This window comes from Dipodomys ordii, unplaced genomic scaffold, assembly GCF_000151885.1.
Source record: "Dipodomys ordii isolate 6190 unplaced genomic scaffold, Dord_2.0 Scaffold63, whole genome shotgun sequence".
NCBI lineage: Eukaryota > Metazoa > Chordata > Mammalia > Rodentia > Heteromyidae > Dipodomys > Dipodomys ordii.
The window spans coordinates 2,658,759-2,679,048 of NW_012267279.1; the positions used below are offsets into that span (position 1 = coordinate 2,658,759).

Consider the following 20,290-nt stretch of genomic DNA (forward strand, 5'->3'; position numbering starts at 1 on the left):
TCCCCCCTAGATTAGCCTCAGACCAAGCCTCCTAACCACCCCTCCCATGTAGCTGGGATTACAATATGAACTACTATGCCAAGCTCTATCTTTTCTCTTTAAAGTTCTGCTGACTAAGAAGCTGCATACCAGTGGCTCATGTCTACTTGAGAAGCTGAGATTGGAGGATCCCAGCTTGAAGCCAGCCCGGGCAGGAAATTCATGAGACTCTTATCTCTAGTTAACCACCAAAAAGGCAGAAGTAGAGTTGTGGCTCAAGTGGTAGAGGGCTAGCCTTGTGTGAAAAAGTTCAAGGACAATGTGTAGGTTCTAAGTTCAAGCCCCAGGACTGGCATGCGCGTGCGTGAGCACACACACACACACACACACACACACACACACACACACACACTTTTTTTTTCAGATTGGGTCTCTGAGATACTTTACCTCATGTATTCATACTTTAAAAGTTTTTGTTGTTGTTGTTGTTGTTTCTGTTGGTCGTGGAGCTTGAATTCTGGGCCTGGGCACTGTCCCTGAACTTTTCAGCTCAAGGCAAGTGCTCTACCTCTTGAGCCACAGTTCTACTTCTGGAATTTAGTGATTAACTAGAAATCAGAGTCTCACAGACTTTCCGTGCCTTAGCTGGCTTTGAACTGTGATCCTCAGATCTCAGTCTCCTGAGTAGCTAGGATTACAGGCATGAGTCACTGGTGTCTGGCACTTTGCAACTTCTTCTTTTTTTTTATTGTCAAGGTGATGTACAGAGCGTTTCAGTTACATAAGGTAATGAGCACATTTCTTTTCAATCTTGTTTTCTCAATTTTCTCCTATTTTCCCTTCCCCCCATCCCTCCCCAAGTTGTACAGATTGTTTCCAACATATTGTGAGTATCACTGTTGCATTGGTTCCCCCTTGTCCTTTGTCTCACCACGTTGTTGTTCCCCTTTCCTTCCCTAATTCAAATAAACATGTATGCAATATCAGCGTACCAAAATCAGATACAGTGACAACAGAGGATATACCATAGGGGAAAGAACATACAAAAGAAACAAAAAAATCACATAGTACATTAAAAACAACAAAGAAAAACCTCGTGTCCATCTCTTGGAGTCTATCAGAAAGAATGACACCGCCCCATTTGTAAGGAAATGGAAAGACGTGGAAAAAATAATACTAAATGAAGTAAGCCAGACCCAAAGAAACATAGGTTCCATGGTTTCCCTTATTTGCAATAATTAGTATATGTCTAGGATAATCTTAGCAGATGAGCAGAATAGCTCAATAGCTATGTACATATGAGATGATGCTAAGTGAAATGAACTCCAAGATTTTACAACATTTGTGTGACACCTTTGTTGGATTTCATTTCTGCTATTCTGTAGTCCTTACTACTGAACTTGTCCTTTGACTCCTGTTCCTCATCTTGTTTGGAATAGTTTGGCTTTGACCAAAAGGGATAGTCATACCACAAAGCCAGCTGGTGGAGAACTATGTAAGAACTCCTCAGACAAGCAGAAGGAAACATGAAAGGAGATAGACCATCCTAGTTTTCCTAGCTGATTCATAATTTCTATTATACCAGAAGCTGCTTGTTGCTGGGAAGGATGGAAAATGATGTTGCTGATGCCACATGAAAACCTGCTTCCCTGACTTTTCTGCTTTTCCATGTATTTGCATATATTTCAAATGGACTTTTGTTATTCTCAGAGGGAAAGGACAGTTCAACAAATACAAGCATGAAAAGGAAGTAGCTAGAAGGGCCTAATAGCGAACATACTGCCACCATTTTCTCCCCATTGTCCTATTTCTTCCTAGTCTGAGCTTTTGACCTTGACAGAAGAGCAGAATGATCAAAGCTTTTATGTAAGATATGTGTTTGAACAGCCAAAAGGTCAGGCAAAGACTAGAGCTTGGTACTAGTACTAGGTATTAGAGCTTGATCTCAGGGCCTGGGTGCTGTCCTTTAGCTAGTATTTTACCACTTGAGCCATAGCTCCACTTCTGACTTTTTGGGAGTTAATTGAAAAGAAAAGTTGGTTGGTTGGTTTCCAACTTCAGTTTTCAGATCTAAGCCACCTGGTACTCTGCTCAGTGTTTTTTAATTTTATTAACCCAGTTACACTTTTCACAGTTTAATGCTCTTAGTGAGCAAATGCAGAAACCTGCTAAGGTTGACTTTGGACATGCCAACAGATTTGTTATTTGTTCTCATCTTCTGGCATTATGAAATGAGATTTATCTTCATGTCAGCATCTGCCCAGTAAGTGGGTGATACTCCATGCAGTCCTACCAATCCTGCTCTCCCCATCTTCTTGTATAGATTCAGTGTCTCTGTGTCATTCAAGTAGATTTGCACAGAATTAACTTACAAAGTTAATGTTTAATTTAAAAATATACACTTTCCCCCCTCTTTCCATTTTGGTGAACAGACCAGATGCTTTGCCAAATTTACCCTCAGCTAATTGCATAGTTCAGTGTCCTGAAATATGTCCTTGTTTGCTTAAAACTCGCTGATTTGCAAAAGAAATTGTTCCAGGATGTGGGTCAGAGTGGCCACTCCTGTGGAAGTTGAATTGATCAGGCCTGAGCCACACAGGCCTGGCAGGGGCACTGGGTGTCTGCACAGCTGCCGGAACCAGGTCTCACCAAGGCAGGTTCTCATTTCACAAGAAGGCTCCTAGAGGCAGGGGAGAGATGGGGCCTGGAGCCATGGACAAAAGTCAGTTTGGCTCTTATCCAACCTTGGAAAGCCTTTAAGCTTTCCATCTTGAGCAGGCTTTGGGTGAAGATTGAAGTAAAATGTTAATGTACAGCCAGAGGAAAATAAATTTAAAACCAGGCATTTGTTTCACAACCTCTGTTCCTGAAGGCCCTCTGATGAGAAGCAATAATATCTCCCAGCAAGAACAAAATCAGGCTACATTTGCTTACTTACTCTCTCCTGATTGTGAACTTTGAGCCTGCGGTCAGAGGTGCTCCTGGAGATTGAATTCGCCCAAGGCAGATGATAGAATTCCAATCTTTGCTGCTAGGGAATTAGTTGAGGAGAGTAGATTGAAATAGTAGAGGGGAACCCAGAGAGGCAAGGACATTACTCCAGTGTATGTATGTATATATATGTGTGTGTGTGTGTGTGCATATATGTATGTATGTATGTAGTGTCGGGGACAATATGAGAGGAGAGGATGTTAGGTCCCCCCACCTTGGTGACAGAGTAGAGTGTTCTATGGAACAGATGGGGCAACTATGAGTGTCTTGTCATTTTCACCACTGACTCCTACTCACGGTAGCTGGGGGACAGTTCCATTTTGATCTATGCCACTCTCTGGTTGGTTACTACACTCCTGCTGTCTGGCTGTCTTTCTCTTAGCAAATGTGCTTTGTTGACCAACAAGGCAGATACTCAGGACTGCTCATTGTATTCCCCTCATCATCCATTTAGATCTTGTCAGTTTAGTAATTGTGTTTCCGATGGCTGTGTATCAAATCTCCATAAAAGCCAGAGGTCTTAAAACAACACATGTTTATATTAAAGTTCTGAAGACCCCAAATGGGTTTCACTAGGCTTAACACAGCTTATTGGCAGGGGTGAATTTCTTTCTGAGCTATAGGGGAGAATTCGCTTTCTTGGCTTTTGCAGCTTCTAGAGGTGCTACATTCCTTGGCTCCTGGCCCCTTCCAGCTTCAGAGTCAGCCATGATTGGTTGAATCTTCCACCAATCAATCACATCTCTTCACTCTGACACCATTTTTCTGCTTTCCTCTCCCTCATTTGAGAACCCTGGTGATTACAATAGACCCACTCAAATGATCCAGAATATTCTCCTTATTTCAACATTAATAACTTTCCTTCCATAAACAGACTTTGCTGTCCTTTTCTATGTAGCCTAAGATATCCATGAGATCTGGGGATTCGGATGTGGATATCTCTAGGGATCATTATTCTGCTTTCCATGATAATAATAGTAATAATAATAATAACTGATAGGGTAAATTAGACTTTGCCAGAGAACCACGCAGACATCCAGGTACAGAGAGCAAAGAAAGGTTTATTGTCAGGAAAGGAGCTGGCAAGATCCCTTCTCACTAGGGAGAAGTGAGAAGAAGCGCTGGCTATTGTCTGAGGTGACCTATACAACCTAGGGGGTTTCGGAGAGGCTAGAAGGGGCTAGGAGGCAGAGACCCTGGTGTGGATGTGTGGGCCAGGGGCTTCATCATGGTGGACTAGGATTTATGGCTGCTGTCCAAATAGTAGATAAGGGGTCCTGCAACTGCCCAGACCTGAAGGTCACTCTAAGGGGCTCCTGTTGCCTTATATGGTGGTAGCTGCCCCAGAGAAGTGCCATCCCAAGGTAAAGGGGATTTGAGGCTGATTATTTACTGCCGTTACTAAATGGGCCTAGTGTTGCCTAGGAAGGAAGTGTGCTAAGCTGTGAAGAGGGGAAGGAGTGTACTAAGCTATGGGAAGGGAGCTCATTTCACTTACATACATGGACCTTTCTTGGGGCTCTTTTACAGACCTCCCTTGACCTTAATAATACCTATGAAAGAGGAAAGTGAGGAATTTCCACCCCCCCCCCCCTTCCCCTGTCTGGTTTTGTTGTTTTTGGTGCTAGTCCTGGATCTTGAATTCAGGGCCTAGGCATTGCCCTGAACTTTTTTACTCAAGGCCAGGGCTCTAGCACTTTCAGGTTTTTTTTCGGCAGTTAATTGAGATAAGAGCCTCACAAACTTTCCTGCCTGGGCTGGCTTCCAACCATGATCCTCAGAGCTCAGCCTCCTGAGTAGCTAGGATTAAAGATGTGAGGATTACAGATGTGCACCTGTCAGAAATATATCTTTTATGGAGAAAGAAGAGACAAAAACTAAAAACAAACTGTGTGTAGGCCCTTACCTGAGTTACTAGGAAATAGAGAGTGGCATGTGGTTGGGAACCAGGGGAAAGTTAAGTTGTGTGTGGCCAGCTGTCAGGCCTGGGCTTGAGTTTTATGCTTGTGCAAACTCAATGTGGCCTTCTTTTCCTCTTCCTGAGCCTGTGATAGTATGATTTGTGTCTTCCTAAGTGAGTTGAAAGCGACCAAGATGATAGTTTAAAAAAGGCTGCAGTGGAAGAGTATGACCCAAATGCCATGCTACTTGCATTTATTAAAATTAGTTCCATAGAAAGAGGATGAATGGAAAATAAAAATCATCATCTGAATTCTGGCTTTGTGGAGTGGAGGAATAGATTATTTATTCTAGATAATTTATCACAAGCAATCAACATATGGACTTTTTTTTTAAATAAAGGATGAGAATTTTGGACCAAGAAAAAAGAAAACTCGTGGAATTTAGGACTATACTGAAAGCAACTAGTAAGGAAGAATTCTGACTCATTCCATCCCTGTGGTTCAAATGTTCAGGACCCAGCTAGGAGATTCTCCCAACAAGCTTGGTTTCCTCTGCACGGTAACAAGGAGCTCAGCAACTGTATTCTGAGTCCAGGGATCAACAATAACAACAACAGCAACAACAACAAAAGGCACAGTGTCCAACCTACAAAAGAGGCTGGACATATAAAAATTATACCAAGCCCCTGTGGGCAATAACTCTTTGATTCTACTTTGTTTGCTTCGTATATTGGAGTAGAATTAAATAAACTACTTCAGTCTTAGCATAACTTTTCTTCTCAGAGGCCAGATTCTTAAACAGTAAAACAGAACACATACACACGCACACTGGAATACCCTATTGGGGCACTTGGATTTCTCTTTGTCAGTAATACAATGTACTCTTTTCTTTTTAAATTGTTATTATTAAGGAGTTGTACATGGGTTACAATTCTGCAAGTCAGGTAATAAGTATAATGCTTCTTGAACAATATCACCCCTTCTTTTGCTTTCCCTATTTCCTCCCTCCTGCCCTCTCCCCCCTCCCCATTCCAACAACTCATTCTCCCCTCCTCATGTTTCCACTTCCTGGAATTTATTTTGAGAAATAGTACTGTAGATGTTCAGAAGAGTTACTCCTTTGAGTTCCCCCCCAGTGTGTGCTCCTTTAGCCAGTGTGTGTGTAAATGCATAAAGCTCTATAAATTATCATGTCCAGTTGTGTTTTAGATCTAGCTTCAACATATGGGAGAAACATGGGCTATTTGTCCAGAGAGTATACTCAAACTAGGAATTAAAAATGATGGTGACTTTCATAGACACTTTTACTAGAGGACTCAAGGTCGGCAGCACAAATCCCACAGACCCTGTCCCACCTCCCCATATGAAATGGCAAAGGTGTTCAGCTCCAAAGCATGCATGCCTCAAAAAGTTAAAATGACAAGGGAAGGAATGTTTTTGTTGGAGAGTCCCAACAGTGTTTCCAGCATATTTTCCGCTTGCCTGTCTTTGCTTTTGGCTATGAATGGAGTAAAAGGTGGAGTTTTCACTACCGAAATCAGGAAAATCTCTTACTGGCATGTGTGCAGTCAGATCTGCTCTTGATATTGCTGTGTTATTAGCCACGTTTAGGTTTGCTTCGGTGAAGATCGATGTGGACCCGCGATGGCCTGGCTGCAGCAAAGAGAGGGTTATTTCATGAGAGGCTTGTTAGTCACTCACGTATCTTTGTTGTCTTTTTCATTTTTCATATGCTGATTGTTTTCAGATGCTGATTTGGGCTTGTTTGCAAAAGGAAGAAATACTTGGCTCCTGCAAGAAAGGCAGGAGCTTACAGGGGTCTTAGGAACTGTTTTAATAACAGCAGGCAGAAGTTTTCAAAATACATAACCAAAATTTTGTGTGATAAGGAATCATGTAATACCTGAAGTGCACTTATGCCTCTCTCTCTCTCTCTCTCTCTTTTTTTTTTTTGCCAGTCCTGGGGCTTGACCTCAGGACGTGGGCCATATCCCTGAGCTTCTTTTGCTCAAGGCTATCACTCTACCACTTGAGCCACAGTGCCTCTTTATGGAGAAAACAAAAATCAAAAATTGAAAGTAAGTCATATGTCACTAGCTCATACTTATAATCCTAGCTACTCAGAGGGCAAGGTTCAAAGTTCAGGCAGGAAAGTCTGACTCATCTCCAATTAGTCACCAACAAGCCAGATTGGAGCTATACCTGAAGTGGTAGAGTGCTAGCCTTGAGCACAAAAGCTTATGGACAGCACCCATGCCCTGAGTTCAAGCCCCAGGACTGGCACATACACATACGAGTGTGTGCACACACTTGCACACACACATATACAGGCACAGGGAATATACAACACGCAAAACCAAACCCAAACCCCAAAGAGCTGCAAGTAGAGCTGTGGCTTAAATGGTAAAAGCTAACTTTGAGGAAAAAAGCCCAGGGCAGTGCCAAGATCCTAAATTCAAGCTCCAGTACCACCACACACACACACCACCACCACCATCATCACCATCAACATCATCACCATTACCACTATTACCACCATCACCACCAACAACAAAAACAACAAAACCAAAATCCCTGCATCAAGATTCTGTTAGATACTTCTGTCCATTTGAGATCCACGTCTATCAAATCGAAAAATAACAAGTCCCTTATTATTAAGTCTAAAGATAAGATTGATTTCAGAAAATATTTGTGTGATGTTTTAAAAAGCCTTATTTTAAATGCTGAGGAAGGTCTGAAAACTTCTCATATTCTTAAGGTTACAATGTAGAAACATTGAGTCATAGATTCATGAGTTGCTCTAAAGAATTCAAGAAGCTACGTGTTTGGGGAAATGGTGTTTCTCTCTCTCTCTCTCTCTCTCTCTGTTAACAACTAGGTCCTTTACCAGAGAAACAGAAGTATATGGGAACACTCTAAGTGTCACAAAGAGCCAAATAGTCTCCCTCAAGAACCCTTTTCTGATGTCCTCATGAGGGTCCCTTGTTTTCTTTGTCTCTGTCTCAGCTTGTACTTGATCAATTTGCAATGCCAGGAATTTTGCTTTATGAAAATGAGCTTTCAGTTTTTTTTTTTTTCGTCGGTCGTGGGGCTTGAACTCTGGTCCTGGGCGCTGTCCCTCAGCTCTTCAGCTCAAGGCAAGCGCTCTACCACTTGAGCTACAGCGCCACTTCCGGTTTTCTGGTGGTTTATTGGAGATAGGAGTCTCACGGTCTCTCCTGCCCGGGCTGGCTTTGAACCGCGATCCTCAGATCTCAGCCTCCTGAGTAGCTAGGATTACAGGCGTGAGCCACCAGCGCCCGGCTGCTTTCAGTTTTATTCCAAAGGGAAGGAGAGGGTTAGAAGCCGGGTTGCTTCCTGGCTCCAGCACTGGCCTTCTGCTCTGTACCTCTTGGCATTTGAAATGGGACAGAGTGTGGTTCAGGGCGGCTCAGCCCCACACCAAGGCCCTTATTTCCCTCCTGCACTCCAAGTCTTGGACTACATATGAACAGCATCTTTCTCATCCTAGAATCTCCTGTGCCTGCAAGCCATGGGACCTCAATTAACTTGTAGAACAGAACTACATGGGAAAGCCTTGGAGTGTCTATTTGAATCTGAATTCTGCCGGTCATTAGTTGTGTGATCTTGGTTAACTTATTCAACCTCTCTGAGACTCAGTTTTCCTCATTTTCAAAATGGAAAATGGCATTATCATTATAACATTAATGACACAATTACAGTCATGCGCTGAATAATGACATTTCAGTCAATGACAAATTGTCTATAAGAATATGGTTCTCTAAGATTATATTACCCAAGATTATATACTGTTACTGTCTTAGTTTGTATGATGTTTGCATAATGATAGAGCTGCATTTCTCAGAAGTTTCTTCTTCTTCTAGTAACTTCAAGGGGGTAAATAGGATTGCAATGAAAACAACATTTCACAAGGACCTACTATAGTAAAGCACATCCTTTTAATTAGTCTACAAAGGGTAATTCCATTAAAAAGTGAAGCAACCCACATTTCTGTAACTGCCAGTCTGCTTGGATCAACATGAAATGACTGAAAATACTGCTCAATGCTGAGGGGCAGTGGAATTGCACCCCAAAGTTTTACCCAGTCTTTGTAGTATGCTGGCTCTGTCTTTACATACATAAACATGATATTGGATTAAAATAAATAATGACAATAGCTCATGGGACACTCCCCTTTTTTTTCTTTTACTACTTTTGTTGCCTTTCTATTCCTAAACTTCTATGTCTCTCTAGTGGTCATTTTAGTATTTCTAGACAATAATAAATCAAGCATTTATAAAAGCATTATTAAATGTGTATATAACTTGAATATTAAGTATTATTCTCTTTGTGGCTTGACTATCAAGCAGTGTCTCTGATGTGTTTTCAATTAAACTATAAATAACTCAAACTCAGGAACTAAAAACCATTAGTGATGAATTGATAATACCACTTTCCTATTTGGCAAATATGGTGCTATTAAGGTTTTGAAAAATTAAAGACAAGGCCATTCTTGGTTGATTGTTGTTTTTAAAGGCCTTCATTTTTAATGTTGCTGAAGGGAAAACACCTAGTCTATACCACAATGCAGGATGCTCAGCTGAGACACGAACCATGTGACTGCATACATCATTCAGAGAAAAGACCCTCCAGACAAAGGTGTTCAGTTGTGGGTTGTGTAGCTTGATCATGTTGCCAAGATACATTTCCAAATGTCTTTGGGCTTTCACATAATATATGATCCATGCTATCTTCTGCGATGTGTATCCTGTCATTTTGTGATTTTGGTTCAACATTACACACCAATACTTGTGCTCATTTTCAAGAAGATACAAATCTATGCACCAAATATTAAGCCTTGTGGCAGGCCACGCACTGGTGACGCATGCCTGTAATCTTAGTTATTCAGAAGGTTGAAATCTGAAGATTGTAGTCAGAAGCCAGCTGGGGCAGGAAAGTCCACGAAACTCTTATCTCCAATTAATTACCAAAAAAGTGGAATTGGAGCTGTAGTTCAAGTGGTAGAGTCCTAGTCTTAAGGGGAAAAAGCCAAATGAGAAAACAAGACCCTGAGTTCAAGTCCTTAGTACCGGCCCAGAAGAAAACTTAGTGGCTTAAGTTATATTTCAACATATATTTCTAAGGCCTGAGTGTTTAAAAATATGAGTGTGTATTTTAAATAATGCTTACAATATCTAAATAATGCTTATTGGCTTACAATCCTGAAAATTGAAGTCTTAAAACTAAAATATATATACTTATAATAAACTGATATTAGTTGAACATACAAAATACAGCAGTTACGTCTGACAAACATTTTCTTTGACCAAAATCTAATACTTTGCATGTTAATAAATGTACAGGTAAACTATTCTACTTCCTCATTGTTTCCTGTCTCTACACCTATTTTGCTATGCAAAAGCTTTATGTCAATTTACTTTTTGAGCCGTTTTAAAACCAAACCAAATTATTCCTTCAGCACGATTGAAACCATCCCTTAAAGAGCTCTTTTTTTCTTGGCTGTGTTTCCAATCTAGGCTTATCACAATAATATTTCATGCTCTATGCTTCTGAAAAAATTCAATATTCAAGAACAAAGTAATCCAGAGCTTTACTTCATTTCAGTCTTTTTATGTCCTAGGGCTGTCCCAACTCAATGACCCAGTTTTTATTGTCACATCTCACTGTCGCTGACTGTGACCAGCTTGCCTAATCCCTTTCCTGTCCCTTATCAGTTTCTCCTTAATTCAAAAATCTATTTTTTCCTTGTTTGCACTTCTCTTTTCATAGCTTTAATTTTTTTTTCTCCCAGGACACTCAGTATTCGTGTGGTGGCACTCAGCAATACAAAGAGAAACATGAAACTCAAGTTCCTAAGACTGTCCTTGTCAAAATTTTTCCTTGTACTATTTTTAGAGTTGTGGACAGTGAATGGCAAAAAGAAGGCATTAAAATTTGATAATATCCATCAAGAGTCCTTAAATATGTTCCTATCTTATGGCTTAGAAACTTCATTTCTGCAAATCTGGCTTATATATTTAAGAGATGTAAAAACAATGTGCACAAGATGTTCATTGCAGGGATATATGTGTACATGAAAAAGCAACAGAGATATCCAAGAGTTACATAACAAAAGGAGTTACATAACTTATGGTACATTTTCTTGCTATGCAAACATTTAAGATAATGGTTATATGACTATGTAAAACATAGGAAAATATATTTTCCAAAAAGTAGGGCATAGAATTTTGCTTATAATTTCAACTCTATTTTTATATCTATTTTGTGTGTGTGTGCACGCGCGCATGCGCGCGCACGTGTGCGTGTGCCAGTTCTGGGGCTTTAAATTCAGGGTCTGGGTACAACAAAAAATTCATGGTTATTGTTTAGAGAAAAATGACTTTGTCATGATACTAATTTATATTCTTAGTTTCTTCCTTTTCTACTTTACATGCATTTTAAGTCATGTGTTTATTATGGCAAAATTACCTGAACTTTTTTATTATAAAGGAAATAAATTTCCTCAAAAAATTTATCATCTTAAAAAATTTATGATTATGACTAATATATTATTAATTTTAGTTATTATCTTCTTAATTCTATATTTTAAACTTGAGGCTAGAAAAGCCTCAGGTTTGAAACAAAATTCTGGGAAAAACATTGAAGTACAATTCATCTTTCTTCATCCCTTTATCTGCCTTGTAGATTTAATTTTCCTTTATATTTTCTTATAGGGCCACCTACCTATTTCTATCTGAAAAATAAGAGAAAACAATAAGTTTCAGGAAAATATTTAAAGAGAGGTCTGTTTTGAATTTCAAATTATTATAGTATACCAAGTGATTGCTTTGATTTAGGGAAAGATTAATTATCCACTGCATAGGTGAGGTGGGAATTTTTTTTTTTTTTGGTCAGTCATGGGACTTGAACTCTGGGTCTGAGTGTTGTCCCTCAGCTCTTTAGCTCAAGGCTAGCACTCTACCACTTGAGCCACAGCGCCATTTCCAGTTTTCTGGTGGTTTACAGGAGATAAGAGTTTCACAGACTTTTCTGAGCCATTATCTTCAGATCTTAGCTTCCTGAGTAGCTAGGATTACAGGCATGAGCCACCGGTGCCCAGCAAGGTGGGAGAACATTTTTAATTGAACTTTATATATAACCATAAGAACAGGGCTGGGCTGGGAAGGTGGCTCAGTGGTAGAGTGCTTGCCTAGCACGCATGAGCCCTGGCTTTGATTCCCTAGCACCACACATATAGAAAAAGCCAGAAGTGGAGCTGCAGCTCAAGTGGTAGAGCGGTAGCCTTGAGCAAAAAAAGAAGCTTAGGGACATTGACCAGGCCCAGAGTGCAAGCCCCAGGACTGGCAAAAAAATAAATTACATAAAAAAATAATAACAGAAATAATTAAGTGAACACAACAGTTAGGACAGGTGTGACTGGAAAGTGAGAGTTTTAGATAATGACTAGGTCTGGATACATGGTTCAAGTGGTAGAACACCTTGAGTTCTAGCTCTACTTCTCTGCATACACACACACACACACACACACGTGTGCACACGCACATAAACTTTACCCCCATCCAAGTAAGGTGAAGCATAGAGATCTTAAGGTGAGCATGAATTTCAGAAAGAGAAAATTGGAGGGAAAGATTTGTAATGTTGCTGCAACTATTCCCTCAGTAAAATACATTACTTAAAAAATATCTATGTACCTATAGGAAAGAATATCCTAGAGAAAAATATGTCCCTAAAGATAATCCAATAATTGTTTCAAAATAATGTTCAGATATACCCAAGCAACTTTGTTCTCAACCACATTTCCTTAAATATGTTCCTTTATTTACAAGGGAACATCTCATTTTGGAGGAGGGATAGAGTCCCTTTGGCCATGTTAGCTGTGTGTCTTAATAGGTACCTGGGTTTTCAAATCTGCCTCATGTGAATTTAGTAGGTATGTTGCACTTCTTCAGAGAACAGTGACCTAGTAGATGAGATCACAAGGGTCTATTTAATGTGCCGACTAATTGCCTACTACAAATACTAGAGAAGCATCTCTAATATATTTTTTTTCTCTTCTCTTGAATTGCTTTAATAGAAATCCATAGCCAAAAGGATTACACAAGACAAAAATGGCTTGTGGCTGATTTTTTTAAACATAAATAGCTTATACTTTATTGTCAAAAAATTTTGCACATCACCACCATCACAAATACTGAACTTGATTTTATGAAAGTTACAATTCTAAGGCAAGATAATACTATGAACATCCACCTGGTCTTCTTTTCTGCAGTATAACAGCCAAGACTTGGGTCAGAACCTAACCCAAGCAGACATGAAAATTTGGTCTTTTAGTTTTCAAACAGTCTAATACACATGCATATGGACTAGGAAGCATTTCTGTGTGCTTCAAGAAACTTGGTCAGGTGTACAGCCAAGATATGGATAACTGACAAGTTTAAAAGAAATACATACATGTCTAGTTACAGATTCTAACTCAGTACAGTACAGTAAAACAAGTAAGCTGCGACTTTTACACACCTGAAAAAGTTGACAATATCAAAAAGAAGATTCAAGATCAGGCAGACAACATCTAGGTTTTAGGAATACTTCACACCTTTCACAAGCCATATGAAGCCTTACCATTGTGCAACCTGGGAATTTCAGAGCTAGAAAGCATAATCTCAAAATAATTGCTTTGTCTCTTTTCTTACACTGGATCCCTGATGTTTTCCTAGCTCTTGCAGTCTTCTACAATCATCTTTCAGATTTTCACCCAAGGGCATTGAATCATATCTCTTCTACACATGACCTTATCCTTCTCATGTCTCCCCTGTTTGCAGAGAGCTGGTCAAAGTCCTGGAGATGGAAACGAACTGCCAACTGATTGACCATTTTCCTCAAGGTAAGAAATGCAGAAATAACTTGGAAAGTGAGGAAAATAGTGAAGATGATATGTATTGCTTTTTCCAAGGGCAGATTTGTTAGGCCTTCATTTAAGAGCAAGAACAGAATTAAAGGCAGCTGTAGTAGAAGGCTCAAAAGCCAAAAGCCAGCCAACTCTGGAACCTGCAGTGATAACACATAAGGATAGTAAGATCAGTAAAATGTAGTTTTTTTGTTTATATACACAAACAAGTACCTAGTACTACTATGGATCTATATTATAGGTTTTAGGAGTAAGCCAAAAGGAATATGACACAATCATTCCCCTTAAAGGCCTTAGTCTAGACAAGAAAAGTATATGGGAAGCTGGGTGCTGGTGGCTCATGCCTGATCCTAGCTACTCAGGAGAGATCTGAGGATGGTGGTTCAAAGCCAGCCCGGGCAGGAAAGTCCATAAGACTTATTTCCAATTAATCACCAGAAAACCAGAAGCAGTGCCTGTGGCTCAAGTGGTAGAGCGCTCGCCTTGAGCTGAAGAGCTGAGGGACAGTGCCCAGGCCCAGAGTTCAAGCCCCACAACTGACAACAACAAAAAAAAGTAAATGGGAAAACAGTTGTAGAATAGCATACTTTAGTAAATAATTAAATGCACCATTTAGAGGTACAGACCAAATGCTACAGGAACTAACAGTATTAGGGCAGGTGAAGGACTTCAAGGATATATACAGGCTCTTAAAAGTGGTGCAGAAGAAGATGGAAGAGGGCTAAGTGACCAAATGTGACGCGAGTATGATTGGGAACCAGCACAGCCTGGCCTGGAGAGCTGGGTAAGACATGGCAAGACGTTTTTCAAATGCTGTAAGATATGGTAGAGGAGCCAATTTAAACTCTAGAAAGCCACAGAAACATTCTAATATTCTAGAAATTATAGATGGTTAGGCAGCATGATGATTCAGAAAACATGGGCCTAGCATTAAAAAAAAAAGTGTAACAATTTCCCCTCTACTTCTCATTAAGGATCCAAAGAGACATGATGAATTAGTCAAATATTTTCAAGACTGATAAGAGGGAAAACTATCAGTTATTGTATACTGACTCTGTTTTGGTTCTTTATATAATGATCTTACTTCATCTCTACAAACTTGGGAAATAAAAATTATTTTCCTTATACATGAGGAAACCTGAGTTCAAGAGATTAAACAAATAGACTGCAGTGGGAGAAATGGTCAAGTTGGAGCTAGACCTTAAACTCAGGCCTGTGTCTTTCTACCACACTCACGCCTTATACCTGAACAAAGACCTTACTGCAGGGGAAAGGAAAGTTGTGCAGGGAGGGAGAGGGAGAAAACAAGGGAGGGGATAACAATGTCTGACAAGAAATATACTCATTACCTTACTTATGTAGCTGTAACCCCTCTGACATCACCCTTACAATAAACCAAAATTAAAAACAAACAAAAAAGCAAAAACCTTACTGCGTTAATGCATTGGATTGAAAGGAAGGGAAGAAGAGCCTACCTTCTCCTGTAGGTTGCCCATGTAGCCCAGGTACAACCGGATGGCTTCAATTAAGGTGATTAGGATGATAACAGTGATCACAATGAATTTGTAGTAATCAGGCAAGACTGAATACTAAAACAAACAAAAAAAAGCAAACCATGATTGTAAACTTTTACATCTAGTAATACTCTAGCACAGACAAAAAAAAAAAAGAACTGCTGCTGACAATGTAACAATATTGTGGAAGGGCAGAAGTTAAGAAGGACAGACTCACCTTCATGTGAAGCATCATAAGGCAGCTCACCCACCAAAGTGGGAAGAAGTAAGTGTTAAAGTAAAGTGACATCTGCAGTGCCAAACTGGAGACCATTTCATTATCTACAGAAGAACCAGAGAACAAATTCTTAATTCTGGTTGATATCCTATAAATATTTCATTCCCAGAGAATTAATAACTAATATTGGTGTGATAAAACTCAAAATTTCAGGCCCACTTATAAAAACAACAGTGAAAAGAATATTAATCCTAATATCTTTTTGTTTAAATATTGGTTATCTGGAACTATGCTTCATATTTTTCAATTACTTATTTTACCATTTCAGTCCATTTCAGTATGCTGACTTTTTTTTTGCAAACTACTGGTATAGACTGAATGTGGAATGTCAATATGAATCCTGTTGAACAACTGCCTCCTTCATAGACTTCTTAAAACAGCCTATAAAATCAATGTATAAAAATATATAAAACCAAATCTTTTAAAGGTTAGTAATCGTTCATAAAAAATTTAAAATTTATAAAGTTTTATAAAAATCTCCTATAAACCTTGTATAAAATTATAAACACAGCCTCTTTTCAGAAAATCCTGTCCTACTTAGTACCCAATCCAATGATACCTTTCCATAATTTTTTCTTGATCATATCCTCTAACCCCAGAAAAAATTTTCTTTTCCCTCCAGGTACTTACCACTTTCAACTATTTAAGTGCTGACAAAAAAGCCAAAAGAACAAAAAAGCCCATATTTCCCTCACCAAGACACAAGCTGGTACATTGAGAAGACTGTAGGCTTTGGAGTCTAAATAAACCTGGAAGCCAGATTTGTGATAAATTACACTGTACGCGCGCACGTGTGTGTGTGTGTGTGTGTGTGTGTGTGTACCAGTACTGGGGGTTGAACTGAGGACCTCTTGCTCTGACAGCTGGCTCTACCACTTGAACCATGTCTCTACTTCTAGTTTTTTTGCCAGTCAATTGGAAATAAGAGTTTGGTGAGTTTGTATGTCTAGGCTTGCTCTAACATTTCATTCTCAAGGATTAATACTAAGGATTTTAGGTATCAGTACCAAGGATATACAGTCACATGAAAGAGCCAATGGTACTTGGCCACGATAAATTATTTAATCTTTTTGAGCCTTAACTTCATCATATGTGAAATGGGAACACTAAGACTACCTCACAGGCTGCTTATAAAGGTTAGGGATATTATAAATTTTTTCTCCCATAGTACTGTGGCATCCAGAGTTGACACTAAATAGTATTAGTCCACTTTCCTTCTCATCTGTGTACACTTATACTCTTATGTAAGCACAGACCATTTCCAATCAGATTTAAGACCCTCCTATCACTAATAACTTGATTTATACATTGTGAATACTAAATACACATAAACAGAACTTGTGAAAGCACACTGTCATAGGACATGACCTTTGCCATTGTGATGAGTTCCAATTATTGAACACCGACTACATAATACCTTTTGCTTTTACTTAAGGGCCCTCAATTAAGAACCAGATTTTAAAGGTATAGTACTATAAAACACATCCTAAATGCAACTAAATTCTGAAGAGTAGATATACATTTTAACATTCTCTAAATGTAAGATTTTACAAAGACTTTAACATTGTTGTTGATAGCATTATTGTTGTTGTTATTTTGGTTGGTCTTGGGGCCTGGGCGCTTGTCCCTGAGCTCTTTTGCTCAATGAACTCTATCACTTTGAACCACAGGACCACTTCCAGTTTTCTGGTGGTTTACTGGTGGTTTATTAGAGATAAGAGTCTTCCTGCCCTGGCTGGCTTTCAACTACATTCCTCAAATCTCAGCCACCTAAGTAGCGAGGATTATAGGTGTGAGCTACCAGCACTCAGCAAGACTTTAACATTTAAAAAATAATTTTAAAATTATCTTTAAGAAGCTGTACATAGGGGTTTCAATTCAATATACCCATTTGAGTACAATATATCTTGAAGATAATTTTTAAATTTTTTTCTACAGCTAAGTCTTTTTAGCTATCACAATAATTTTAAAATGTAAGAAATAATCGTGGTCTTTCATGATTATTATCATCTATTTTTCCTGAACTAAGTTATTAAATTGCCAATGATAAAGCAATGAATTCTTAAAATGTTTAACCTGGAGACAACTTACCATCCTAGAATTTTTTTTTTTTTGGTGCTTGGGTAAATTTATTTATTTATTTTTTTTGGTCCAGTTGTGGGGCCTGAACTCTGGGCCTGGGCGCTGTCCCTCAGCTCTTCAGCTCAAGGCTAGCACTCTACCACTTGAGCCACAGCGCCACTTCCGGCTTTTTTTTTCTTTTTGCTTATGTGGTGCTGAGGAATCGAACCCAGGGCCTCATTCATTGCAAAGCAAGCGCTCTACTGCTGAGCTACCTTCCCAGCCCTAAATTTATTTTTTTTTAATTTTAATTTTTTTGTGAACACATGTACAGAGGGGTTACAATTACATGGGCAGGTTAATGCGTACATTTCTTATCAAGCATTGCAGTCTCTTCCTTTGTTTACCCTTCACATCCCTTCCCAGCCTCTCCCCCCACCCCCATCCTAGAACTTTTTTAAATCCATAATGGTATAATTTGTGGTCAGCTGTAGATATGAGAATAATATAAACTTGTCACTGCAGTATAAATAAATCTACTTTTAAAAATGTGGGGAAATAATGATAAATTGGTTAAACTAAACATTGTAGTACTTTAGGGGCAGAAATTATACTCAAAAATTTGCCCAGGAGGTTAAGGCAACTTAGTGAGACCATGTTTTCAAAACACAGTTAAAAACCCAACTGAGTGAGGGTGGCTCATGCCTATAATCCTAGTTATATTGGAGGCTGAGATCTGAGGATCAAGGTTCCAAGCCAGCCCGGGCAGGAAAAGTCCATGGGACTCTTATCTCCAGTTAACCACTAAAAAGCTAGAAGTGGAGCTGTGACTCAAATGGTAGAGCATTAGTCTTCTGCTAAAAGGTTCAGGGACAGTGCCCAGTCCTTGAATTCAGGTCCCAAGACTGGCACAAAAAGAAACCCCAACAACCAAAACTGTTAGGGATGAAGTTCAGTGATAGAGCACTTACCTGGCATGAGAGTTCAAATTACACAAAAATTCAAGTTGAGTTCTATGTACATAATTTAAATTAAAACATCAATGTAGTTGGGCAAACTACTGGCCAACAATGTTCTTGAATTGATAGCTAAAAACATGGTTTTCTCATGGTTAGATGATTGAGTAATGTTTTGTGACATATCCGAACCCTACGAAATTCATATTTTGGTGTCTGTAGCTACAGCTTTACTGGTACAGGGCCATGTCCATGCAAGCACTACAACTACTGTCTATGGTAGTAGCCACGTACAACCTATGAAATGTAAAATATTACCTGGCTTTTTCAGTAAACATGTACTGACCCTGCACAACATGCGTCATCAGAGTTTAGTGCCTATAAAGCCTCAACTTAAGAGTCAGAAATATAGAAACCTAATTGTTGACATTTTTCTCGGTGTGTCATCCTAAATCCATAATGAAAAAAAGCCTACATCTGAGGATACGCAAATGATCAAGGAGCAAAAATGGGGACTTTTTCCTCTGACCACTTAAAAAAAAAAAACAAAAGCTCCTCACAGCCAACCTTTTCCGAAAGGAAAACAATTCAATGACTGAAAACCATATGTGTTTGGCTGACAGTGTGCTATCATGACGACTTAGGAGGCAAAGGCGTTTTGGAGCAAACTGTATTATCACTTGTCATCATGCTGAAGGTAGAATCCTGGGTTTTTTTGTTACTAGATTTAGGAGAAGAATTGTATCTAGACCTGGGAGAAGAAGGCAGGCGGGGGAAGTGTGGATGCAGGTTCTCATACATGGCAGCTGTCCCTGGATATGGACCGAGGTTGAAAGTGACTCGGGAAATGGTCTTCTCTGCTGGAAAACAGCTCCAGGGGAAACGTGGTTCCGGCTGGGAGAACAGAACGGGTGACGCCGTTTCACTGGGGAGGGGACGGGAGGTCAGGAACGGGAGCCTCTTCCTGCGGCCTCCCACCCCGGACGGCAAAGCCAGGGCAGGCCTTGGCGGATGGCTGCGCTGCAGAGGACGCTCTTTATGTTGGTTACTTGCGTCTCCTCGCAGGCAGCGCAGGGCCTCACGGGGCGGAAATGCTGGCACGTCCTCCGGCACTGCGCTGGCAGGGAGCCGGCCCAGTGCACCCGACCAGCCCAGGCCGGGCTCCAGATCCCTCCTTGGGCCGAGTTCTCCGCACTGCGGAGACGGGGCTGAGGCCGAAACCGCCATTTTAGGTTCGGGCAAGACATGAACGTTCCAAAACCCGTGCGTGGGCCTGGGCCACTCACCGGGACCCTCATGGTGCTCCGGCTCCGTCCGGCTGGAGTCGCTGAACACCGTCCGGCTGAAGTTTCCCAGGCGCTGGCGCACAGGGTCTGGCAGCTCCATGCCTGAGCCCCCAGTCCCCCTCGACCCCCGGCAGAGACGCTGGCGGTTCCGCGGATTCCACACAGACGCCCGCTCGGCTGGTTTCCACGGCAACCACGGCAACGCCGCGGGCGCGCGTCTGCCCCGAGTTCGCGTGCACGCGCCGGCAGGGGAGGGGCGGGGGGCGTCGGGAGCGGCAGAGCGGTGCTCCGATGCCTGGAGCCTGCAGAAGGGCAGATCCCCTGTCCTGTGTTAGGCCCCACCGTCTTAAAAATAAAATAATAAACTGCGTGGGGTTTACTATTAGTGAGAATGCACGT

At 40.4% G+C, this 20,290-nt stretch overlaps 1 protein-coding gene across 1 annotated transcript; it reads right to left on the reverse strand.

The window, feature by feature from the left end:
- Window positions 1-13,228: 13,228 nt before the first annotated feature.
- Window positions 13,229-20,085, reverse strand: Tmem17 (transmembrane protein 17). The gene is made up of 4 exons (XM_013022480.1): window positions 19,892-20,085; window positions 15,529-15,632; window positions 15,273-15,386; window positions 13,229-13,937 (listed from the first exon to the last, which is right to left on the reverse strand). The coding sequence occupies exons 1-4, from the start codon at window positions 19,989-19,991 to the stop codon at window positions 13,659-13,661; spliced, it is 597 nt and encodes a 198-aa protein (XP_012877934.1). The 5' UTR covers window positions 19,992-20,085; the 3' UTR covers window positions 13,229-13,658.
- Window positions 20,086-20,290: the final 205 nt, after the last annotated feature.

Coding starts and splice junctions, on each gene's coding strand:
- Tmem17 (XM_013022480.1), bottom strand. CDS start 19,991: ATGGAGCTGCCAGACCCTGTGCGCCAGCGCCTGGGAAACTTCAGCCGG. Junction 15,633..19,891: donor GGAGCACCATGAGGGTCCCG/GTGAGTGGCCCA, acceptor GTTCTTCTGTAG/ATAATGAAATGGTCTCCAGT. Junction 13,938..15,272: donor TGGGCAACCTACAGGAGAAG/GTAGGCTCTTCT, acceptor TTATCACTGCAG/GTTCCAGAGTTGGCTGGCTT.